Source organism: Wyeomyia smithii, chromosome 1, assembly GCF_029784165.1.
Source record: "Wyeomyia smithii strain HCP4-BCI-WySm-NY-G18 chromosome 1, ASM2978416v1, whole genome shotgun sequence".
Classification (NCBI taxonomy): domain Eukaryota; kingdom Metazoa; phylum Arthropoda; class Insecta; order Diptera; family Culicidae; genus Wyeomyia; species Wyeomyia smithii.
This window is the reverse complement of record NC_073694.1, coordinates 3,577,451-3,604,019: the sequence shown is the minus strand read 5'-3', so window position 1 is coordinate 3,604,019 and position 26,569 is coordinate 3,577,451. Positions and strand designations below refer to the sequence as shown.

Sequence of the window (26,569 nt, the reverse complement as noted above, 5' to 3'; positions counted from 1 at the left end):
CTATTTGAATGGCTTCAAACATTGATTTTGCCTGCAACATGGCGTTCATAAGATCGAACATTGCCTGTTGCAAAAAAGAAAGTTTACCTGCCGTAATAGGCCCCAGGCAGTTGACATTAGAAAAAATATTTTCGGCAGCAATATTAGCTGGAGTAATAGGTGTACAATTATTTTCTAGCGTGTTTTGCTTACCCATATTAACGGTCATTTTCGAACTACCAACACTAGGCGGTATAATGTTCGAACTACCTGTAACCTGTGCATAAGTTAAACGGGTATGCAAAGGAGTAGGTAAACTATGCGTCACTGGTACGCTTGGAGAATTTTGTTTTGAAGTTGGTTTTAATTGAGAAATTGAATTTTGTTTACCTTGCCTTGCCTTAACAATTGCTAACCGGACTGGGCATTGATAAAAATTTGACATATGGTTGCCGTTACAATTCGCACAGCGAAAATTTTTACTCTCTTTCACAGGACATGTGTCCTTTTTGTGAGAAGAGTCTCCACAATTAAGACATGTTTGGTCCATGTTACAGAATTTGGAACCATGGCCATAACGTTGGCAAGTACGGCATTGGGTGATATGCTTTTCACCTCCGCCATACTTCCTATAAGTTTCCCACTTTACACGCACATTATACAAAGCATGTGCTTTTTCAAACAATTTTAAGTTGTTAACCTCATTGCGGTTAAAATGAATTAAATAATTAACAAGGGAAATTCCAGTTCTCTGACTGTTTTCGCCTCGTGATTTTTGTTTCATTAGAATTACTTGGGTAGGGGCTATGCCAAGTAATTCTGTTAAAGTAAGTTTGATCTCATCAACGGTTTGATCGTTGGTGAGACCTTTGTCAGTTAAATACTGAACAAGACGATCACGACCCTTTACTGAGTCGGCTAATAAGCGGCATTCACCTCTACGGCCAATTTGATAGGTAACTTTAACGTCAGAAACAAACGTTGAAAGTTCCTTTTTGAATATATTAAATTCAGAAGAAATAGTTACCACAATAGGTGGAACTTTCTCCTTTTTTAAAGATTTTATATTTTGTATAGTTTCATTATTAATAACTTCCATTTCACCAGCTTCTTGCTCAGGCAAAATATCAAAAGGATTGTCACTACAGACACTCGATGTGTCAGAAAGAGATGCCTCTCTTTTCCTCCCCGCAGCGATGCGAGGTTTCTTTTTCCGTCCAGCCATTTCAGGTGATACGAAAAAAGTTAAAACAAATGTTAAATTTAAAAGTAGGTAGTCTTGAGAAAGACTGATGGGAAATAACTTTCAGGTAGTCTTTAAAAGACACACTGACAAAACACAAACTTTGAAGCTATAGGCAGTCAAAGACCAGTCCACAAGCAACCGAAAAAACGTCTGATCTGTAGGACAGTTCAAGACGCACTGCTAAATCGGCCTTTGGGAACACGTCCCTCAAAGCGATCAATGTTTCAACTTTCTGACTGATGAAATGCACAGGTTAAAGTTTATGATATCGTAGATATCGAATTTTTTTATGCCAAATGTCTAAAAGATGCATGAAACGTCGAGATTTGGTGCACCTTATCGGGAAAAATTTTTTTGGATGATTTTTTTCGAGAAGACGAAACTTTTGAGCCCTATTGTTAAACGAAATTCGAAAAATTGATTTTCATTGGCACCCTAATACACAGGTTACGGCTAGGTATTTGTATTCGAGCTCGACGTGAAAACCGCTATTGATTAGCGTAACGGTGTATCTTTTGGTTCAAGAAGAAAATGTAGTCAAGAAGGTAGAAACTTAAATTAACTGAAAATATGATGGAACCCACAACTCTTCGAAACTGTGTATCTTCCACTTAATTTTTTCAAATGTCTTGAGGGTGCGACCATGTGCGATCGAAAAACTAAGAACAGAAGAGAGTTATTAAAAGTTCTACTCTGAAGCAACAAATGCATTGAAAGAATTACAGCGTTATAAATCCAGCTTCGAGAGTCACCGACCGATGTCAACCAACGATACTGAGAGAATCTATTCGCGAATAAATACTGAAAGAATGGAGCGATTCAACCGTCAGCCCAAATTTTAAATTTTACGATAGGCTTTGTTTGATCAGTGTTTACCATCAGACCAGGTAGAGTGTGGAATGCCTAGTTCAAATTCCGGTCAGACTACAATTTTTATAGTCTGATTTTATTTCGAACCGAACCGGAACAGAGTTGTTCGGGCCAGGTAACGGTCTGGGTTGTGCTTCCGAGATGTGAAAAGGTCTGGCCAAAATATATTGAACTGAACATGAACATGAACCACAAGATCATATTGCAGGAAGTTAGGATACTGGCTCACCAAAAGATTGAAAAACTTATCCTTTTTAGCATATTTGCTCGACCAAAAAATATACTGATACCGTTAACATTAAAAAACTGGTGACTATTCAATAATGCTTATTGCTAATATTTCAGATTTTTCTTTTGGATTTTTTCACCTAGTATCAATCACATACATGAGAAAATTGCGTGGTGGGGCAATACAAACGCGTGGGGGGGCTAAGCCCCTCCTAGCCCTCCCGGTACCTACGGGCCTGCCTTGTCTTGCTAGTGAGTCGCCTTTTTCAATGCCTTTCGCTGTGTCCCTGGCACCCAGTATAGTAAGATCTGTTTTTTTTTTGTGCTAGCTGCCGAAGTGAAAGAATGCATTCCCACACTAGTTCGGATTTACGAAAATGTGCTTTAGATGCTGCCTGACTGTCGGAGAAGATACAGACATTTGCGTGTCGCTAATTTTTCTTTAGACGGACGATTATTGAGCCTTGTCGAACTGCAGGACCTCCTTTTTCCCAAGATTCCCATTCGGTCTCAACGCTTTTATAGTTTCTCACTATAAGTTTGTTTATATGATAATCTTTCAGTATTATAATATGCTCTGTTTGGCAGGGTTAGTAGCTTCTGAAAAAATAAAAAGTTTTATTTGATTCTTGCTGATCGATTGGAGAAACTATCTGTCCATCTCTGTACTTTGGAAGACAAGTTATGTGTGTATATTTGTATGTATGTTCTAGTATTACTGTTGAATGGCAGAACCGATTTTCACCAAACCTCGAAAATGATATTGGAAATATTGAAAAGAGGGAGGGACAAGCCTCAAAAAAGGAGATAATCGCAAGTTGAGAGATTATGGGAATCCTCGTACATGTTTGGAGGCCGGCAGATGGCCATAGACCAAAATATAATGTTGGACGTTATATTTATATCCAAGATAGTGACATCCGGTTGCTGCTGTTTAAAATTTTAGAATGTTTAAAGAACTATGTCCAGGAACTGAATATCGGTGTACGACGCCATCGTGAAATCCAAGATAGCATCTTCCGGTTTCTGAAAATCTGATGAAAACTGTTTAATTCTCTTTGATATCATTATTTCCAGAGCCGACGTGACTCCTTGAAACGACTCTCAATTTGTGAAATGCTGAAAATGCTCAAATATCGATGTTTTTGTGAGCAAGTTGACATTCAGAGGCTGGTGAATGATGTCTCAAGATTTTTAGTGTTGGTACAGTTAAGTATGACCCACCATTTATACAAAATACTAAAAACAAAGATTTTCTAGTGGAAGTGAATTGGCATTTATCGGCATTCTACATTTCTACGCAACAAGTCAATCACCGTTGTTTCCACCAATGATTACAGTGGTCGACGAAAACGAAAACAATGCTGCCCCAAAATTCTGCTGCTGTTTTCTAGTTCTTGGGCACACCTGTGTTGACCAGTGTTATCGATGACATGATGGAATTAATAGATTAGTTTGTGACCACGTAGAAAAGAGAGAGAGAGAGAGAAAGTGACAGAGAGAATGAGAGAGGAAATGTTACCAGAGGATGAGAGAGAGAGAATGAAAGAAAAAATTAAAGAGAGAAAGTGTGAGAGAAAGGGAGAGAGAGAGTCAGAAAGAGTTTGAGGGAGAGACAGGGGAGGAAAAGGTACAGAAAGTTGAGGTTAGGTGATAGAGAGAGAGAGAGAGAGAGAGAGAGAGAGGGAGAGAGACAGAAAGAAGAGAAAGAGAGATATAGAGAGAAAGCAGTGAGACAGGGAAAAAGCGAACGAAAGGAGGGAGACAGAGAGAATGGAGAGAAAGATAGAGAGAATGGAGAGAGAGATGTACAGAATGGAGAGAAAAATAGAGACAATGGAGAGAGAGATGGAGAGAATGGAGAGAAAGATAGAGAGAATGGAGAGATGATAGGAAAAATGAAGAGAGAGAGAGAGAATGGAGCGAGAGAGAGAGAATGAAGAGATAGAAAATAGAGAGAGAGAGGGAATGGAGAGAAAAAGAGAGAGATAGTTTATTTATTTATTTATTTCGTCAAGCAAATGTAGACTACAGTTACAATGTTTTCTTCTATTCTATACATTATTTCCAGTAGTTTCCAGTCGTTTTTTTTATTTGATTTCTGCCCATGGTGATGTCGATATTTTCGCAGTGCTGGTTATAGTGACGCATCATGCGATTTATGGGGCCATTTTTAGAGTAGTTTGTTCTGTGAGAATTTTCCGAAAATATTTTACGATTTCTTAATTGACGACTGGGTGCATAAAAATTTAGTTGTGATAATAATTGAGTAGATTGCACGCGTTGAGAAATAATGTCATTGATAAAATAAAGCATTGAAAGATCGCGGCGTTCTTTAAGTGCTTGTATGTCTATAAGCATGCAGCGTGCTTCATATGATGGTAAGGGAAATGATGTCCAATTCAGCTTACGAAGCGCGTACAAAATAAATTGTTTTTGGACAGATTCAATGCGTTCTTCATGTGTGGCAATATAGGGATTCCATACAATGCTACAATATTCCAGAATTGGTCGGACGTATGTAATATATAATAGTTTGATTGTATATGGCTCTTGAAAATTGTGGCCGAAGCGTTTTATAAAGCCCAGCATACTATTTGCTTTGTTGATAATTGTATTATAATGTTCTATGAATGTAAGTTTGGAGTCTAAGATTACGCCTAGGTCCCTAACGATTTTGCATTTTTCTACTGATTGGTTTCCTAAGAAAATGTTTGTTGGTGGTGTTACTGTTTTTCTGCTAAAGGCTATTGAATTACATTTTTTAATGTTGAGTTGTAATAGGCTTTTGTTGCACCAAGTGTAGAATACATTAATTTCATTCTGGAATATTTCGAAGTCTTCATTGGTTATTTCTATAAAAAGCTTCATGTCATCAGCATATACAAGCACATGTATTGACTTAAGAAGAAAGGAAATGTCATTTACGTATAATATAAAAAGAAGAGGGCCCAGGTGGGAACCTTGAGGAACCCCAGAAGTTACTTCTATTGGGTTTGAAAAGGAATTTTGAAAGCGGACTATTTGTGTTCGTTTTGTTAAGTATGACTGCAGCCATTCCAAAAATTTTGTTTCAGTTCCGTATTTTTCGAGCTTGAAGAGTAATAATGGTATGTCGATTCTGTCAAATGCCTTGCTAAAGTCCGTATAAAGAGCTTCTACGTGGTTACCGTTGTCCATTACAGTCAGAGTGAAAGTTATGAATTCCAATAGATTTGTGGTAGTTGATCGGCCTTTGTAAAAGCCGTGCTGTTGAGTTGTAATTTGGTGTTTTACTTGTTGAAAGATTTTTTCATTAATTATTGATTCAAATAATTTTGGAATGCATGAAATAATGGCAATTCCACGATAATTACGAATGTCAGATTTAGCGCCAGATTTGAAAATTGGCACTAAATATGAGGTTTTCCAGAGTTCTGGGAAAATTCCATTCTTCAGGGACATGTTAAAAAGGTGTTGTAAGGGTGTAGATAGTTCTTCTGCCAAAGTTTTGAGAAAAATTGGAGCTATTCTGTCAGGTCCAGGACCTTTCGTAGCGTCTAAATTTTCAAGTGCGTTTTGAATTTCGAATTCAGATATTTGATTGACAGATAAAGAATTCGAAAATTCAGGAAAATACGAGAAGTATTCGCGGTCGCGATCTGTTTCTTCATATGTGGTGTAAATTTCTTGAAAAAAGTGGCAAAAAGACTACATATTTCATTACTAGTTTGTCCTACATTACTGTCAAGATGCATTCGTGATGGAAAGTTGTTACTTTTTAGTTTTGTTTTTACGTAATTAAAGAAGTTCTTAGGGCAAGACTTGATTTGATGTTCGATTTTACGATTATGTTCTTCATGTGCAATTTTAATGGCTGCGTCAAGTTGACAGCAAATTTCTTGGTAATTTTGAAGATTTTCGCTATTGTTGTCTTTTTTTGTATATTTTATGTGCTTTTTGTTTTCTATTTTTTAGGTTCTTCAATTGTGGATTAAACCACACTGGATATTTGTTGGTGTTCGTTCGTCTTCTTTTCTTTAGAGGTACATTTTCTGATATAATTTGATTAATTATTTCATAAAATTTTGTTACTTCTTCGTTGACATTTCCTTCTTTACAAATTATACTACGCCAATTTATTATGCGAAGTCTACGTTAGACTTGTTCGAAGTCAGTTTTGTGGTATTCCGGTACATCCTCGTACGGCAGTCGCTAGGGTACGAAGTGTTATTCATCACTATTGAATATTCAATTGCTGTGTGAAATGCTTCATTTTTCCAGATGGGAGTCAATGATGCATCTACACAGAAGTCTTCAGTGCAGTTTGTGAATAATAGGTCTAAATATGCATTTTGTTTGTTTTTGACATGATTGATTTGATATAGACCGAGTTCTGAGGATTTGCCAAAAAGATACTGCAGTGTTTCGTTTTCGCCTACGACTGGGAGTAAGATAGATTCATTTTCAATGTCTACAATAAAGTCTGCATTACGTTGGTTGAAGTCGCCATAGACATGCAGTTTTACTTCTGGTTTCATGTTAGACATAATAGATTCTAGAGTTTTGAAAAATAATTCATACGAATGTAAGAGAGAGAAAATGGAGAGAGAGAGAATGGAGAGAGAGAGAGAATGGAGAGAGGGAGAGAGAGAATGGAGAGAGAGAGAGAGAGATAGAATGGAGAGAGAGAGAGAATGGAGAGAGAAAGAAAGGAGAGAGAAAGAATGTAGAGAGAGAGATAATGGAGAGAGAGGGAATGGAGAGAAAGAGAATAGAAAGAGAGAGAATGGAAAGAGAGATAGAATGGAGAGAGAGAATGGAGAGAATGGAGAGAGAGAGGATCGAGAGAGACAACAGCAGGAGAGAGAGAGAATCGAGAGAGAAGGAGAGAGAGAGAGAGAGAGAGAGAGAGAGAGAGAGAGAGAGAGAGAGGGGGAGAGAGAGAGAGAGATAGAAGGAGAGAGAGAGGAGAAAAAGAGAAAAGGTAGATAAAAGATATTAGAAGGGGAAGGGAAAGAGAGAAGGGGAGGGGAAAGAGACAAAGAGAGAAGGGAGAGAGACAAGGAGACAGGAAGGAGAGGAACAGAAAGAGAAAGAAGAAAGACAGAGAGGAGGAAGAGAGAGAAAAATAGTAGAAAGAGAGGAGAAAGAGAGAGATAAAATGAGAAAAGGTAGAGATATTAAAGAAAGAGAGAGAGGGGAAAGTAAAAAAAGCGATAGAAAGAGAAAGAGAGAGAGAGAACGTTAGTGAGAGCAAGTAAGAAAAAACGAAGAGAGGAGTGAGAATGAGAGCAAGGAAAAAGAGAGAAGAGAGAATAAAGGAAGTTGGGAGAGAAATAAAAGGGAATAGAGAGAAAACGAGAGAAAAAAGAACAAAGTGAAAGAAAAAGAAAGGAAGCATTACTCAAATATCTATATAGAAAATCAGAGGAAACAAAAAAACGAGACAGTAAGAAAACGAGAAGGTATCAGAGAAAATACGGAATTGATAAAAGCGGAAATTTAGGAGGCGGTAACAAAAAAAAATACAGAATTTAAAAAGAAATTTTTAGTGTAATTATCTGCTATAGGAGAAAATTTTCAATTTTCATTGTTCTAGAACATTTCACATATTAAAAAATGTCCTATTGAATTACTCTTGCATATTTGCAGGTAATTTTCGACACTCTGGACACTCACATATGTACATATTTACATCTGAGAAAGAATTGAAAAATGTGTGAGAAAAATCACAAAAGCAGTCTCAAAGTCTAAAAAAACTTCTTTAACGGTAAAAAAATTGACAAAAATTGCCTATTTTTCATGGGTTTACCTTTAATCGCACTAATGACTCATGCATCATCTAGAGACAGTGGTAATTCGCGGCAAAAAAATTGAAAATTCGCGAGTGGCAAAATAGAGAATATTAAAAATTTGCGGTAATTTCACGACAACCTTTTCTTTAGAAAACGTCTATTAAGTGCAACAATGAACAATAAAAAACTGTTGTTATTTAATTTAATATACGGTAAATTATTCGTATAATCATGATTTCTTTGCAGTACGGACTACAGTGTCAAATTGTTTTCAAATTGTTACCAAGTTTCCGGGAATCGATAAATATTTATTCGCCAACCGGAAAAGTTCAAGAAACCGTCCGCGTTCCGAAAAGTTACCAAAATTATAATATCAATCTCACTGTCGCGTATTTTTAAAAATGCAAAAATGCTTGCTACTTGTACTATGTAGGAGAGCCATCTTTTTGGTTGCGTAGAAAAGGCCTCCCGTTGCCATCGAGGTGCCCATTAATCTTAAGATTTGTCCGTGTTGCTGGTTTTCGTGGCATTTCACGGATTGTTGCTAATTTCGCGGCCAATGCTGGATTTCGCGAAATCGCGATTTACCACTGTCCCTAATCATCACTCATAGTAACCCATGAGTTAGTAAAAGAAAAAATTTACAGCTCTATCAGTCAAACTCTAACTGTGATGACACTATTGAACAACGATCAGAGCATCGAAAGAAAGCCCTGTTCCGGTCGGCCAACGACCCTGAGCGACAAGAAGCTGAAGAGGAAGACCGAGGGAAAAGTGGCTAATTCGCTGTATGCACTTGGCCGGGAGGTTGGTGCATGCGGTAAAACTGGTCTCGGAGCTGCAGGCTCGCTGCGTCATTGCCGAATAAGATGGTCGAGTCGAAGTTCCCGGCGAATCGCGACGTGGCAGTGTTGATGGACAGCGAGACCTATCTCACCCTAGATGGCAACGATTAGCAGGGCACTTCGTATTTTACCTCCCCCACGAAGGAAGTGAGCACCGAGGTGAAGTTTATTTCCCATACAAAGTTCCCCAAGAAGGTGCGGCTGTGGCTGACAATCAGCGAGAAAGGGATGTCAAAGTTGCTCTTCTTTCGCTCCGGGCTCGCCGTGAACGGGGAAATTTATGGTACAAAGTGCCTGCCAGGAGTTGCGTCGTTCATCAAGAAATACTACAGGGGGAAGACACGGTGTTCTGGCCAGATTTGGCGTTGGTCCACTACCTGAAGCGAATGTTGGAGGAGATGGAGCGGCTGAATATTGATGTGGTACCGAAGTCGGCGAATCCGCCCAACGTACCCCAGCTGCGTCCCATCGAGAATTTCTGGGCAAACTTGAAGCGAAAGATCTATTCCAACAATTTTGTCGCGAAAACAGAGGGGGAATTAATTTTAAAAAACGAAGAAAGAGCCTAAAAACTTACTTACACGCATGTTTTCGTTCCGGTTAACTGCTGGAAGGTCGCTTGCAAGGGCTTAGAATTTTTTTTTTTCAAATAAGATAATATAATTACCATTAAGCTGATACAAATTTTGAAAAGTTTTTATGTCCACGGTTATCAAAGTTAGCTAAGGGGAGGGCAAAAAATAAATAACACTGAGAAGAAAAAAAAGGAATAGCTTTCATAAAAAATTGTGTGCAAGTTACGACGTTTGTGACTTGCATGCTAAAGTGTGTTGAAAAATATCACATTATTATCATTAATAATCATTTGGCTTGTCTTTTGATGATACTTTCACTGTCACTGGACTTGTTTGTTGCTAAATTAAGCAAATACGCTGTCGAAAGGTCAATAACATTAACAGAACGGCTTGAACTTTTATTTTCTTCCCCTTCCAATTTTAAACATTTTTGAAGGGGGGGGGGGGGGGTGACATAAAATGAAAATGAAATTTGTATCGGCCTTAATGGGAAATTTATCCAACTCAATTATCTGTCTTAGTTTTTTTCATTACCATCTGAAAAAAGTCCATTTTTTTACCGCAAACGTTACTGTGAGAGCTTGGACAAAATTGAAAAGACACTTGAAAGGAGTCCTATAAAAAGAGAAGAAATAGAAAGGAAATATAAATCTGATATAAGAAAGTCTAGTTTTATTATACAAAAAAAAATATAAATGTTCTAAAAAAAAGGCCTAAGAGACGAAGAAAGTTCTAGAAAGAATTTAGCAAGAGGGAACTAAAAAGATCGAAAAGAAACTAGAATGAACTCAAAAGAACTTAATAAAGTTTAGAAAAAATCCATATAACTATAGATATAGTTTATTGAAGGGCTTCAAAGTGATTCTAATGCTTTAAGAAAATGTCTTGGAAAATAAACTATAGTTTCTTTAAAATTTCTTGCTGCTTCTGAATCAACTTCGTGTTATTTTTCAGTTCTATTTTTTATTCTACTAAGGTGCATTCTGTAATAGCCAAAATAGACATGTAACATTTAGAGGGTCAGATTTCAAATGCTATTAGCTTTCCTACAACAGTATGAAATTATATAAACAATGTGCCATTTGATAGTTTTTTTTTTTTTTTTTTTTCTTCACATAACATTTATTTGACACGGCACAAATACAATTTAATGTTTAACGGCGCCAATTATATCTGATGACTTAAAAACTAAAGCAAATTTTTTATCCTCGCTGCCGACTACGAGCTGAAATTAAGTCTAACTTAAAACTAGCATGGGATTTCCAATCAGTGTTTTGTTGTTCAATGGTCGTCTGATAATCGTCGAATGGCATGTATGGATTCGTTCTGCTGAGCCACGATGTCGTGAGTTGGGACAGAGGCTCGTAGTCCTTGGGTCCTGGTTCTGTTGTGCGGGGTCTGGTTGCTGGTTTTGTGCTTAAGGTTCAAACGTGTTCTTGTCGTTTTGTTGGGTGTAGACGGAGGGGAACGGGACTAGACTGGGGCGTGGATGGATTTCAGGAAAACGTATATAAGGGACATGTAGGATAGGTCACGGCTCGCCAAGACATCACGAACAGGAACAGCCGGCTGTCTACCCTCGGCCTGCAGGGAAGCTATTAATTTAGACCTGGCGTCACGGTGTACAGGGCATGACCAAACCACATGCTCTATGTCGTGATAACCTTCACCACAGGCACAGATACCACTTTCCCCGAGCCCAACACGACGGAGGAGCGCGTCAAATCTATAGTGATTGGACATAAGCCGGGACATCACGCAAATGAAATCCCGACCTACATCCAACCCCTTGAACCACGGGTTCGTCGATACTTTGGGGATTATGGAATGTAACCACCTTCCCAATTCCCCTCTGGTCCAAGCATTTTGCCAACTGATGATCGTATTCTGACGTACAAGTGCGAAAAATTCATTAAAGGCAATTGGTCTTTCATAAATATCACCGTTTGTTGCGCCCACCTTAGCCAAAGAGTCCGCTTTCTCATTACCCGGTATCGAGCAGTGAGAAGGGACCCACGCTAAGGTAATCTGAGTAGATTTTTCGGATAAAGCACTCAGATGTTCCCGTATTTTCCCCAGGAAATACGGAGAGTGCTTAACATCTTTCATCGATCGGAGAGCCTCAATGGAACTGAGACTGTCCGTAAAGATGAAATAATGGTCCGTGGGCATTTTTTCGATAATCCCTAGGGTGTACTGAATTGCAGCTAATTCTGCGACGTAAACAGAAGCAGGATTATCGAGCTTATGGGAGACGGTTAAATTGTTATTGAAGATACCGAAGCCAGTGGACCCATCAAGAAGTGATCCGTCAGTGTAGTACATATTGTCGCAGTTGATGTTTCGATATTTATTGGAAAAAATTTTAGGGATCTGCTGCACGCGTAAATGATCCGGGATTCCACGAGTTTCTTCTATCATGGATGTATCGAAAAACACAGTAGAATCAGAAGTATTTGATAAGTCGACACGATTTGGAATATTCGAAGAAGGGTTAATATTTTGGGACATGTGATTGAAATACAATGTCATAAAACGGGTTTGAGAATTAAGTTCGATTAACCTTTCAAAATTTTCAATCACGGGACGGTTCAAGACCTCACATTTGATTAGAATACGAGAAGACAGGCTCCAGAAGCGGTTTTTCAATGGTAGTACTCCAGCTAAAACCTCCAAACTCATCGTATGGGTCGACTGCATGCAACCTAAGGCGATACGCAAACAACGATATTGTATTCGCTCCAGTTTGATCAAATGTGTGTTTGCTGCGGAGCGGAAGCAGAAACACCCGTATTCAATAACAGACAATATCGTTGTTTGGTAAAGCCTTATAAGGTCTCCTGGATGGGCTCCCCACCATTGTCCGGTTATTGTACGAAGAAAATTCACTCTTTGTTGACATTTTTTCATCAGATACCTCACGTGACAACCCCAGGTGCCTTTAGAGTCGAACCAGACACCAAGATATTTGTGTACCAAAACCTGAGAAATCGTTTTACCCATTAATTGTGTTTGAAGCTGAGCAGGTTCATGCTTCCTAGAAAAAACTACTATCTCAGTCTTCTCCGGAGAGAATTCGATACCTAGCTGTAAAGCCCAAGCAGACAAATTGTCCAAGGTATCTTGCAATGGTCCTTGCAAATCGGCAGCTTTGGCTCCTGTAACAGAGATTACACTGTCGTCTGCAAGTTGTCTTATCGTGCATGAATTTGCCAGACATTCGTCGATGTCATTTACATAAAAGTTGGCATTGCCGGGTAGATTCTTCAACAAGTTGAATTTGATTCTATCTAATCCAGGCGCGTTATTGTTACAGGACAGGAGGGCAACTGAAAGTTCTGCCATCGTAAAAGGTGATTCTATCGCGTCGTGGCCCGGAGACGCATCGCGAACAATATTTTGCTCAGGAACAGAGTCCGGACATACTTTCCTGGCAAAATCAAATATCCACCTACTTGAAGACTCCTCGCTTTCGTTGACCGTTACGCGATTCCGCATTCTTCGGGCTGTGTTCCAAAGAGTGCTCATCGATGTCTCCCTCGACGTCTCGTTCACGAACCGACGCCAATATCCACGTTTCTTTGCTTTAGCCAAGCTTTTAAGCTTGGTATCAAGCTCCGAATACCGTAAATAGTCGCCAGGTATACCTCCCGTCTGGTAGGCCTTAAACGCGTCGGATCTTTGCGTGTAGACATCGGAGCACTCTTGGTCCCACCACGGAGTGGGAGGCCGTTCTTTGATCGTTACGCCGGGATATTTCTTCGTTTGGGCTTGCAACGCGGCGTCGAGAATCAAGCCCGCGAGGAGGTTGTATTCTTCAAGTGGTGAATGATGTTGAATCGACTCGACCGCTTTTGAAATCATTTCCTCGTATAACTTCCAATCGACATTTCGTGTGAGGTCATACGGAATGTCAATTGGTCGCATGCGAGTTGACCCGTTAGTAATTGAAATAAGAATAGGCAGATGGTCGCTACCGTGAGGATCGAGGATTACCTTCCATGTGCAATCCAACCGTAGCGACGTCGAACATAAGGATAGATCCAAAGCGCTTGGGCGCGCTGGAGGTTTCGGGATACGTGTCATTTCACCGTTGTTTAAAATAGTCATGTCGAAGTCATCGCAAAGGTTATAGATTAAAGAGGAGCGGTTATCATTGTATGGGGAACCCCAAGCCACACCATGAGAGTTGAAGTCTCCCAAAATCAAACGTGGCGAGGGAAGAAGTTCTATTAAATCAAAGAGCAGCCGTTGCCCAACCTGTGCTCTGGGGGGAATATATATTGAGGCAATACAAAGCTCTTTACCTTGTATTGTCATTTGACATGCGACAACTTCGATGCCTGGAATCGAGGGGAGGTTAATACGATAGAAAGAATAGCACTTTTTAATCCCTAAAAGTACTCCTCCATATGGGGTGTCTCGATCAAGGCGAATAATATTAAAATCATGGAAGTTGAGATCAATATTTGAAGTAAGCCAAGTTTCACAAAGGGAAAATGCATCGCATTTGTTTTTATTTATCAAAACTTTAAACGAATCAATTTTTGGTAAAATACTTCTACAATTCCACTGTAAGACAGAGATAGAATCCTTCATATACGCAGTTGAATTAGGCATCGAAGGATACAATCGCTGCAAGGAGAGGCCATTGGGCAGTCAACTGCTTCAAAAATGATCTAACTGTTGGGAGGAATGCTGTAAGAAAAATTTTAATTGGATCGGGTACATTGAAAGTTTCAAAAATCCAGTCCACAATGTCAGAAAATTTCACTAATCCAGAGTTTGTTTCATCAACTGGGAGTGTAAAAGGAGCAACTGGGGTTTTAGATGTTCCTGGCAGTGCTGGGAACTCCTTCTGGGACTTTAAATTTGCCAGCCCAGGAGGAGTTTGCTTCGGTTTTTCCGCAGCACTGTTTGGTTTGTTTGTAACCTTCATTTCACTTTGAGAAATCTTAGGACCTTTTCTGGGAAGTTTAGGAGAGGAAACACTTTTCCTCTTTCTAGACTCCCCAGGATTGGCGTAAGATGCTCCCGCTGGTGAATCGTCAGAATCGGTTTCCTCAGAGGGCAACAGATCGAAGGGGTTCGAAGTAACGGGAGAAGTGGTAACGGTCTTCTTCAGCATGTCAGCGTAGGAACGCTTTGAACGCTCTTTGAGAGACCGTTTTATTTTATCCCTGCGCTGCATGTACACCGCACATGTCGAGAGCTCATGCAGATTTTCTCCGCAGTGAATACACTTTTCAGCGTTAACACTGCAAGAATCTTCCGCATGAGACTCCCCACACTTGCCACAACGTGCCTTATTGCAGCAGTAGGCGGCTGTATGGCCTAACTGCTTGCAATTCAGGCAGTTCATGACGCGGGGCACGTAGAGCCTCACAGGGAGACGAACCCGGTGGATCGAGACGTGGCTTGGTAGTGCAGACCCGGCGAACGTAACTCGAAACGAGTCTGACGGAGTGTATACTGTTTTGCCACCGATGATCGATGCTGACCGCAATTGCTTGCAGTCGAGCACCTTTACTTCGGGACACGTTTTGTTCTTAAAGCACCCTTTGGCACTTTGCAGTATACACTCGACGGACAGACTCGAATCGGTTATGACACCGTCGATCTCCACGTCTCGTGCGGGTATGTAAACGCGATACTCGCGTGTGAAGAGCTCAGAGCAAGCTATATCGTTGGCCTCTTTCAGGTTACCGACCACGACACGGAGCCTGTTAGGCCGGACCTTGGAAATTTCGGTCACGCCCTTGTACTCCTTCGTCAGGTCTTTAGAAATCTGCAAGAGGTTCAACTTTTTCGATTTCGGTCCTGCCTTTGGCCGAAAATAAACAGTATAGCTGCCCTGGGCTCCGTCTGGGTAAAGCCTGGGGCGAGGGGGGACTGAAGAATGAACAGGGGAGGGGGTAACAGAAGGGTCAGGGTCAGAGGGGTTCGGGGATGGTGGCGCGGGAGGCGAGGGATCTACATCCATCGCGCTATGTTTAGCGCACTAGCGCTGACAAGAACACGTACCTTTTTATTTCTCCCTTCCAGTAAGGTTGGTTGTCCGATCGTTCGAAGTAGCAGCCGTTACAGCCAGCAGCACCAATACAGCAGCACCAAACAGCCACCAGCAGCGAGCCAGGTGTGAGATCACTCCACACAGCGATACGACTCGCTGACACTGATGGCTTCTTCTTTTTCCTCGTTTGTGTCTCGTCCACTGCTGTAGCACAATCCAGCCAGCAGCCAAATCGGCTTACGCACCAGCTGGCAGTCACGATGCGAAACAGTTGCACAAAGGAACGACCTTGAACCCGGATTTATTTCACTCGACCAGGCAAACAATGCCAACACTTGTTCACACGTCTTTTGTTTTATACTCTATCGGACCGATCACCAAACACGTCCAGTACTGATGCGTGTTCGGCACAGAATGATTTGATAGTTAAATGTACAAAATTTACATGATAGGATAATTATCAATATAATATTTTTTCTACATGTTGAACACGAGTATCTGCATAAATTTCTTCCATGGCTCGCTTTTAAAACGCTGACGTCAACAAGGTACAACAACAAGGTTGGAATTGATTATAACGTCTGTTGCAAAAATAGGCAGTATGATGCGAAGTCAAAGTTAATATTCTTTGACCTTTGATCATAAAGCCAGGCTAGGTATAGAATAAAATTAATAACGGTAAAGCATTGATTCCGTGTTGTCCTTTATAGAAACAGAACGTTAATCTAAAAAATCAATTTTACAGATGAATTATCAATGTTTCTTTAACTCGATTTAGGTTTCAATCTATTTTCCACCAGCAACAGCTGGTCAATTACTCCGTCAACCATTACTCTTATCGCAGGAAAACTGGCTGAAGGCATGACTGGTTATCGTGATCGACCGCTTCAGATTTGTTGTAATGTTCGATTCAGAATCCACATTTGCCAAAAATGGATCATCTGTGAAAGATGTCTTACATATTAATTATTGTTGAATAAATAAAATGTGAACTGAGTCATTATCGATGCCAGTCGAATCCGATGAGGCGAGATTTTCTTTGATGAAAACATTTTGTAAATTATTATTCTCGAACAAAAATTGCTTTCCTTCCTAGAATTACAGCCAACAATATCATTTTTATCTTGCATATTTGCTGGAAAGCACAACGAGATTATCAAAACGTGACTGATTTCCATTATTTGTGTCAATTGACTAAACTAAAATAATTCAACAATTTTAATTATAAAATTGTGTGAAACAAATGGTGTATAATTCTTCATGAATTTGAAATAGACCATTCACCACTGTTAGCTGGCGAGACTCAACCCAATCAACGTAGGATCAATTTCATAATACTCTGGTAAACCCTCGGCTTCATGTTTAACTTTCCTCCACAAAATGAAATGCGGTTTTTAGAAATGAATATAACTTAAACCTCACCAAGGCAGGAACGAACTTTGCTCTCCGTAACAATCGATAAAGCTTGATAGATGACATTTTAAAATCCAGTCTCGTGACGGAATTCCTGATTTAAATAATGTCTGACGCTAACCTTCAAAATTTTCTTACAAATGGGAAATCCTTCTTCCTACGATTTCAATTTCCTTTTGAGATGTGAGAATGGTGTCTACATTCATAAAATTTTATTGTACTCACATGAAACTGTTTTGCAGCAGAGCGAAATAAAAAAAAGTAAAAAAATGAAAATATAATAATGTTGCCAATGTTACCTTACCTTTACGGTTACGGGCATAATTTTTTGATTCGTTTGTGTTTTCAATCCAAAATTAAATTTTCAACTGTTGGAAACATAACGATTGCCTTTGACAGAAGCGAAATTGAATTCCTACCGACTGCCACACAAACACACACATAATTGATGGCGAAAGCAATTGCCAGCCACTTGACGTATTTGCTGAAATCATTTACCGTAAGCCGTGTTCCGGTTTTCCGGGGATTAAATAACATAGTGTTTTTGCCCCTGGAATTGGACCGGCTTGGAAAAGACATTGATTTATCGGTACCTAACACTGCTTTTGCATGAGTGGCTTGCTGGGATCTTAACGAAAAACTTCCACTGCCGGTAACCACAGACAACCAGATTGAAACGGCTCGTATTAATTAACAAAACTTAAAGTTTCATTTAATTTTAAACTTCCTAACTTGATCGTGTAATCAATTAACTGATGACTTTCATCCCTTTTCAGGTGTAGCCCACACAACAACCGAGCTGAACTGCAGCAGTGAATTTGTCGATGTTAACCAGGTAAACAATTACATTATGGTTAGCCCTCTGTTTTTTTTTTCGCTCAAACCTACCCAGCAAAGCTTGTTTCATCTTATTTTGGTTTAACCTCATTAGCGTGGCCCAAAGCCCAAAGCAAGATGATCCTAATCCGAGCTTCCGGTTTTGTGTTTCTTCTCGTTTCCGATGGCAGAGCTTCATCTGGCCTTTGGCCCGACCGGCCGACGAGGACGAGGCAGTGATTGTCGAGCTGCGGCAGCAGACAACCAAGATTCTGCTCAAAACCGGCATCGGAGGGTCGGCCACGAGTCGCGGCGGCAGCCGGGGAACAATTACCAGCAGCACAAAAATTATCGGCCGCTTCGTGCTGCTAATGCAAGGTTAGTTGGGGTCTCATTTTTCCTTTCTTTTTCTGTTTCAATCCCGGCAGTTGCAGGTGAAGTAGTTTCAAGTTCTTAGAAAATTCATCGCCTGTCTGGCTCTCTGGCAAGCGAAACTTAAAATTTGATTATAGAAAAGTGATATGAATACTTTCTAAGTATATCTCGATTCTCTAGTTCGAATGCTTCAAAGAACCATAAAACGTACTCATCTGCATAATCTGATTGCAGCTGAAGCTTATAACCTTTACTCAGTTGAAACGAAGAAACTTTCCTCAACGTACACACAAACAAAGCGAAGTAATTTCGATTCAGTAGCTCCGATACTGGCAAATAGACACGTAAATCAAGGTTCCTTTTCACTGTAAACACTTCCTCCTTCGTCTTGGTAAACAACAAAAACGGAACAGGTGTAGGTAGACTGGTGCACTCTGGTCTATTGAGCTCGGAACGATCACGTTCTCGAGTCTAACTTTTCAGCTAACTAACTAATTAGTAGTGAGACACGTTTGCTCTACATTCGACATGCCAGCGTCTTGGACAGAGGAGAGACAGTTCACGCCGGCACTCTGACAACTGCATTTTCTGCTTAATGTACAATTTCGAGTACACTTTGAGCGTGCTGACACTGATTTGGAATTGAAAATTTTATCAAGCAAAATGAATGTTATAATATTCTGCAGGGAGTGCGGAAAAATGGATCTAGAAAAAGTGCTCCTGAGTCTGGGTTAATAATTAATCATTTTAAGCATTTCTTCATGAATATTCTGAAAATAAATTAACAAGCTGGAATCTGGAAAGCTTTTTTTGTCAGTTAATATGCCGAGGTTATAATATCTGTTTTCTGGCATGCGTGTGGTACATTTTTCATCTTCCTCACAAAAAAATGTCAATCAACGGCGAATATTATGTAAACTTGCTGAATATTTCAACAGAAAAATTCGGTCAATTGAATCACAATAAAATGTTTTAGGTACTAAAAAGTAAGGTAATGTTAACGTATTACAACAAATTTAATATTATTCGATACCTCACATTCATGAAAAAAAACGGTGCCAGTATAAATCTGTGTTGGGTCTTATTTTCTTTTAATTTTTGCTGACGTCGGTTGATTGAAATTCAAAATTCGAAAGTAGTCAAAAATTTTACACATTCAACCAAAAAAAAAACAAATTTATTATCTATTCTTAAATGCTCTTGAAGTGTTGGAAATTTTCAATCGATTTTGGCATAAATTGAAAACTTAGAATTTTAATGGAATGAAGTTTTTTGGAAACTTATTTTCCCGTAGTCATTTTGCAGGTAATTGATGACGTACATGCCAAAAAACAGAGGCCATACCCTTTCCGACCAAGCGCTTGTTTTTGGAACCTGTACGGGTGTACGTCAGAAGTCAGAACGCGGCAGGAGATATTGTGACCAGATTTTTTATCTTGAAGTTTTTATTTTATTTATTTTTTATTTTATTTATTTATTTCGTCAAACAAAAGTAGACTACATATGTTTAAAACTAACTTACATGCTATATGCTATTTATACTAGTAGGAGCAAAAAAAGAGTTTATACATAATTGAATAATAATTTCTTCACTTGACGGATTATTACAATGAATGTTTTCTATCGATTTAAATTGCGCGTTGAGTTGAAATATTGTTTTAATTTAGTTCTCGACATAGAAAAGTCAATTGTTTCACAGTGTTGGTTATGCACTAACATCATTTGATTAATTGGCCCGTATTTAGCATAATTGTTTCGTTGATGATTTAAAGAAAACAAAGTCCGAGTTCGTAAATTTCTAGAAGGTACATAAAGATTGAGTTTTGATAATATTTCGGGTGAATCGACACGTTGAGATACGATATCGTTAACAAATGACATCATTGCGAATTCACGACGGGCTTTTAATGATTGGATGTCAATAAGTCTGCAGCGTTCGTCATATGATGGTAGGGGAAATGACGTCCATCGTAGATTACGAAGTGCATATAACAGGAATTGTTTTTGCACTGATTCTATTCTGTTTACATGTGTTGCAGAAAACGGAGACCATACAATGCTACAGTATTCTAAAAGTGACCTGACATAGGAATTATAAAGTGTTTTTATTGTGTATGGATCTTGGAAATTATAGCAGAAACGTTTTATAAAACTGAGCATGTTACTAGCCTTATTAATAATTGTATTGTAGTGATCAGTGAATGTTAATTTTGAGTCGAGTATGACTCCTAGGCCCTAACTCGTTCACTTTTCTCTACTACCTGATCTCCTAAGGAAATCATATTGCTTGGCATGTTTCTTTCTCTGCCAAAAGCCATCGAACTACATTTTTTAACGTTTAGCTGAAGAAGGCTTTTTTTACACCAAATGTAAAAATATTTTATCCCGTTACGAAAAATATTTACATCATCAGCGTTTTTAATTTCAATGAAAAGTTTAATATCGTCAGCATAAATAAGAATTTTTACATGTTTTAGAATAAAGGAAATGTCGTTTACAAATAATATAAATAGTAGAGGGCCCAAGTGAGAGCCTTGAGGAACTCCTGAGGTTACCTGAATAGGTTTCGATATTCTACCTTTAAATTTGACTGTTTGTTGACGATCTGTCAAATACGATTCAATCCATTTGAGTAATTGTGGATGAATTCCGATTTTTCGTAACTTGAAGAGAAGCAGGGGTATATCAATGCGATCGAAGCTTTACTGAAGTCAGTATATAAGGTTTCAACATAATTACCTTTATCCATTGCGTTCAAAGAGAAGTTAATAAACTCGAGTAAGTTAGTAGTTGTTGAGCGCCCTTTGAAAAAACCGTGTTGCGTTGGGGTAATTCTATTTTTTATTTGGTGGAATAACTTTTTGTTTATTATTGCTTCAAAAAGCTTAGGTATACAGGAAAGAATGGCTATGCCTCGATAGTTGCTAATGTCGGTTTTTTTACCAGATTTGAACACAGGCACTAGATATGAGTTTTTCCAGAATTTCGGGAAGCAACCGGATTCCAGCGACATATTGAAAATCAAGAACAGTGGGGAAGTTAGCTCTTTAGCTAAATGTTTCATGAATGCTGGCGGAATTCCGTCTGGTCCCGGACCTTTAGACGCATCCAGAGCTTTTAAAGTATCTTCAGTTTCGCGTGTGCCGACATGTTCAATATCGAAATAGTTGGGAAACTCAGGAAAGTTGGTGAAGAATGTATAGTCACGATCAGATTCGGAGAAAGTTGCATAATTTTGTTGAAAAAAATCAGCAAATAGATCAGAGATGTATGCCGGGTTCTCTTCAACTTTGTCATGCAGTTGTATTTTTGAAGGAAAATTTTCAGATTTTAACTTCGATTTAACAAAATTTTGAATTTTGAAATTTGAAAAAAATTTTTGGACAGGATTTGATTTCAAGCTCAGTCATTAATGTGAACTCTTTAAATGCGTTACTAATGGCATCGTTTAATTCGCCGCAAATGTTAAGATAAGTTGTTAAAGCATCACGATTTTTATGAGTTTTGTATTTTTTATGTGCTTTTTGTTTTTTGTTTTTTAAGTTTTTAATTTGTCTATTGTACCAGACTGGGTATTTGGAATTGCCATGACGTCTTATTCTTTTCAATGGTATTTCGCTAATAAATAAATCAGATAATATGTTATAAAAATTTTCTATAGCCGAATCGACGTTTCCGTCTTCAAACAATACATCTTGCCAGTTGATACTATTTAGTTTATGTTTTAATTCATCATAGTTTGCTGACTGAAAGTCAAAAACATCTTCGAATTCATATTCGTCAGGTCTTTTATTCACATGCACAAATAAAGAAAACTCTATTGCTGTATGATAAACTTCGTTCTTCCATAATGGTTGTAATGAATTCGTCACACAAAAGTCTTCACTAATGTTGGACATTAACAGATCTGGATAACAATTTTGTCCATTTTTCACATGATTTATTTGATTAAGACAAAGACTAGAGGTTTTATCAAAAAGAAGTTGCAGCGTTTCATTTTCGCCAATAATAGGAAGTAAAATGCTATGGTTATCGAGGTCCGGAATAAAATCAATGTTGCGTTGGTTGAAATCACCGTATATGTGGAGTTTTACTTCAGGTAACAGCTTAGATGCAATATTTTCAACAACATGAAGAAACTTTTCAAAGATTTCATTCCGCGCATTATTTGGAGGGAAATAGACAGAGACAAATACGTGTGTCTCTCTCGCTAGTTCTGCTTTCACCCAAACATGTTCGAACTCTTTAAACTGAATGGTGTCGATAAGCGCTGAATTAAAGTCTACTGACACCGCAATTCAGATAATTGATAGTTACGGTCATTTCTATAGACATTATATCGGCAACCGAAGACTTCTTCGCTGCGAACACCCTCATCCCAGCTGGTTTCGGTTGCTAAAATAACAGAAAATGAACAGGATAGTACATTTTTTTTTTGAATTTCGTTAATTTTGTGAGCGCCTCGCATTCGGTTAAAATTTTGGCAATATAGGGGAAACTTGCCTTCGATTAAGAAGCTTTCACAACACAAGATGGTATTGATGTACTATTCACTGCTCGCGAAGACCAGAACGAATAAAATGATGGTCTGATCGGTGGTAGGTGCTGACTCTGGAAATAGTTTCGTTTGGGCAAGCCAATAACAGCGTTGCCGAGATACGTAACTTGTAGTATCGTCGTATGGGACATGTAAGTCAACAAGCACTGGACAACCTTGCGAAACACAAGATGACTCTTGGTTTTGTAAAGGAGCTGGATTCGATTGGATTCTGCGACTCATGTGCTATTTCAAAGCAGCGCTGGGAACCGTTAGCTTAGGCGCAAATAAAGGTCTCACCGTGGACCAAGGCCGCGAATATTTTATAAATGAGCCATTCAACTATTACAAGATTCATGGAACCCCACAGCAAAACGGGGTAGCTGAACGCTTCAATCAGACGCTGGTTGAGAGATCAATAATCAAGATCAATTCTGTCTAATTTAAAAGCCACGGAGATGTTGTCTACGGTGGCTTTAGCTGGAAACGCAACCCTTGCAGAGAAGCGGATGAACGGCAAACCAGACTTTGACAGCATGCGGATTTCCGGATGCTATGACATGTATCCCGAACCAGCAGAGAAACGATATTAGAGCCCAAGAGCCGAGAAATGGTTACGATTGGCTACACTCCGAATAGATACCAGCTTTGGGACAAATTAGCGAGCGAAATCGTTATTGCAAGAGACGTCAAATTCAACGAAGATTGTTTCCCTTACACTGAGACGCACTCAATGGTTCGCAAATCAGTAAGTGGCCTCTTGTTCGAAGTTTACGGCCACAGTTTCGCGGTCATGCAAGAAGCACGTAGCATTGAGCGCTGATGTGGCTGGAGTGATTTGATTAGCCGGATTGCTGGTTGATGTTGGTGTTAAGATTGTGCAACCGGTGACGATTTATGAGGACAACCGTAGTTTCATAGGGATGGCTTAAAACCTGACATCGAACACCATTTTATATACGACCAGATCACAGATGAATGCCTAAACATGGAACCTATTTGAACCGACCAGCTGTTCACGAAGACGCTGATTCGAAGACCTACGACGAACACTTTGGCTCCATTATCAAAAGGTGGTGGCGAAGTAGGCGCTGCCAAGCAAGCCTTGAGAAGTTGACAAGCGCTCATGGAGAAGCAGACTTGCCAGATATACGAATTTATCCGTAAATCTATGGATTTGTTCACTTCTACGGAAAAACATTTATATGGGAAATCCGTAGAAAAGAGGGGAAATCAGGGGAAATCCGTAGAATCTACGGATTTTAACCAAATAGTTCTGGCGACGCTGTGGAAATGATCTTCAATCATTCCCTATGAAGACGTGCAATCATTGAGATCGTTTTTCGATGAACTGTTCATCACTCGTTAATGTTTGCCTTAGTATTTGTCCATCCGAGTCCAAGTCGAATGTTATCCTACAATTTTCTATTTACTCGATAATTTTCAGGAATAGCAGTCTAAAAACAAAAGTCAACTAAACCTGCCGAACATCAATATTATTATTATAATTCGATTTTTTTTTCAATTTTCGCTTACTTATTTGGCGCCCTTCGATGATTGACAAGCAGGTGACTGTCTGCTTCGCTTTCGCGTTAATCCGCCCCTGCATCTCACTGATTGTCTACAGCAGCACCTTTTTTGGAACTTAGTGTGTGAAACTGCGTCATTGTCTGCAGCTCCGGGACTATACTTCCATCATCACTTTAAGTAGGGTGTCGAACGTCTTCGTCAGTGGTTTTCTTCGGACCTTTTTTGCATAAGATTGCGCCAGTAAAACTACCGAAGAAAACCACTGACGAAGACGTTCGATACCCTACTTCAATATTCTGAGAACGCGCAGAACGGAAATACCCATATTGGATTGTTTTTTGTGATTTTGGGCTGATTTACAGAAACTGGAAGTCACCATTTTGGATTTCAAAATGACGTATGGAGTTCCACTTTCGAAAGTATTGAAATTGTTGGCCAAATATCACTTTAGAAGTCATAAATTTGCATGTTTCATGTAGTTTTGGGAATAATATATCAAATTTAGTAATCAGATACTTGTTATTTTTCTTCAAATGTCTTTTCTGAACGTGACCAACATTTTAATGAAAAAAAAATGTGTCATCGCTGTAAAATGACGTATGGAGGTCCACGTCGTGTGTTGGCCATATATCACTTTAGGTTATTTTCCTGAAACCGCCATTTTTTAATCCGCAAAACTTTGTAGAAAATAAGAAAATAAAAGATTTTTAATGCTTAAGCTGCCTCTTGATCGATATTCAAACAAATGAATCGTAACCTTTCCTGCAGCTAGATGTGAGTTCTAGCTTGGATTAACGCAAAAAAAGTAAAACAGTAAGATTAAGAGCTGAATGACCTTCTGGTTAAAAGCTCTCTAATAAAAATCAAATTCAAATTCAAAAGTACAAAAGTAAATCGAATGCCGTAAAATGTAACTATTCACAAAACTACGAAAACATCAGAAATGTAAAATGTTCATGCTCGAGATATGGGTTATTCTGCAAAAAAAATTGTAGATGAAAGAACAACGAATATTTCATTGCAAAAAAAAAACAAATCATTGAATTTTGATTCAGAGGCGAATTGCGCATAAAAAGTCAAAGTTTCGCATGTAATCGTATAAAAACGTATAAATTAAAAAAAAAATATTTTTCGGTGATTTTCTGTATTCTGTATGCTGTATATGGTCTTCGTGGCTCTATGGTTAGCGATGTCGATTGGCTCCCACACGGTTGTGATATCGGGTTCGATCCCCGATCAGGTCGAGAATCTTTTCGAGCTGCAATTTTTCTCGACTCAGCTCTGGGGCACGGTGTATCGTTGTTCTTATCCTGCAACATGCAAAATGTGCTAAAACAATATCGATAACGAATTTTCTCAACTAAACTGGTTGATCGAGAGCGCTATTAGAAGGCTGCAATATTGTTGTGCTGTATACAGAAAATCATCTTCAAACATACATTTTATATTTTAACATAAACAAACATTTTAATGAAAAAAGAATCACATGTCATCGCTTTAAATTTTGATTTAGAGGCAAATCCATAGCATAGCATAGCATAGCATAGCATATTTGATCGCCCGTGTGTTGCCCGCGATTGACCAGAATCAGCTGAAATTGTACAAAGAACCGTCAAAATGGTGCCTAGGAGTAGCAAGCCATTTTCAGTGTACAATTCCTGGCGATCTTTCTTATCACTGATCAATAACGTAGCTGGCCACGCCCAATGCAGATCAATAGAGGAAGGGATATCGGGAGTGTTAGTTCAATACTTGTTGCTACTAGAGACCGAGGAATCCTCCGCATCAACCACAAGTATCAAAGGAAGGAATTAGTGTTAGTGGAAAGGAATTGATCTGGATCCATCGAGGTTGATGGTGCGATCTTTTCTACCCCAATTCACGCACGACATGGTTACTTCTCGGTCTCTGGGCAACCGGTCACCAGGAGACGATATACATAGAACCGCGCCACGATCTAGTTATCTTCGGCAACCTACCAATCGTTGTCAGTCTGTATCACACCAAACTTCGCTTTTAATGCCGTGAACTGAATTCAAATTTACCTAGAAACGAATGGATTTCGTAAAACGCAACAACCGCACGCCGAACGCAAACTACTGGTACCAGCTCAAATAACCGATAGAGCGCTGTATTAAGATAGTCACACTGAGCGCAGTCAAAATAATGCGCGCGAAACTGAACTGCCTTCTCCGAACGCAAACAAGAGCGTGTCGACCACTGGTATGACGAAAAAGCCAAAACACCCGTTTTATAAAAAAGAAAAAAAAGGGAACCGGCGAAACAGGAATAGATTTGGCATCCATGTAGGGTTTGTCTTTGTCGCGATTGAATAATTACAATATTTATCGAACGAACGAAACCT

At 39.1% G+C, this 26,569-nt stretch overlaps 1 protein-coding gene across 11 annotated transcripts in view; it reads left to right on the top strand.

Moving 5' to 3' along the window:
- LOC129733964 (otoferlin-like) overlaps positions 1 to 26,569 on the top strand; it is a 183,766-nt gene that overhangs the window by 96,961 nt on the left and 60,236 nt on the right. For all 11 annotated transcript variants that reach the window (XM_055666704.1, XM_055666453.1, XM_055666650.1 and 8 more), the window contains 2 exons: positions 17,723 to 17,781; positions 17,954 to 18,140. In XM_055666704.1, the coding sequence (XP_055522679.1) occupies positions 17,723 to 17,781; positions 17,954 to 18,140 (246 nt within the window). The remainder of the gene's footprint in view (positions 1 to 17,722; positions 17,782 to 17,953; positions 18,141 to 26,569) is intronic.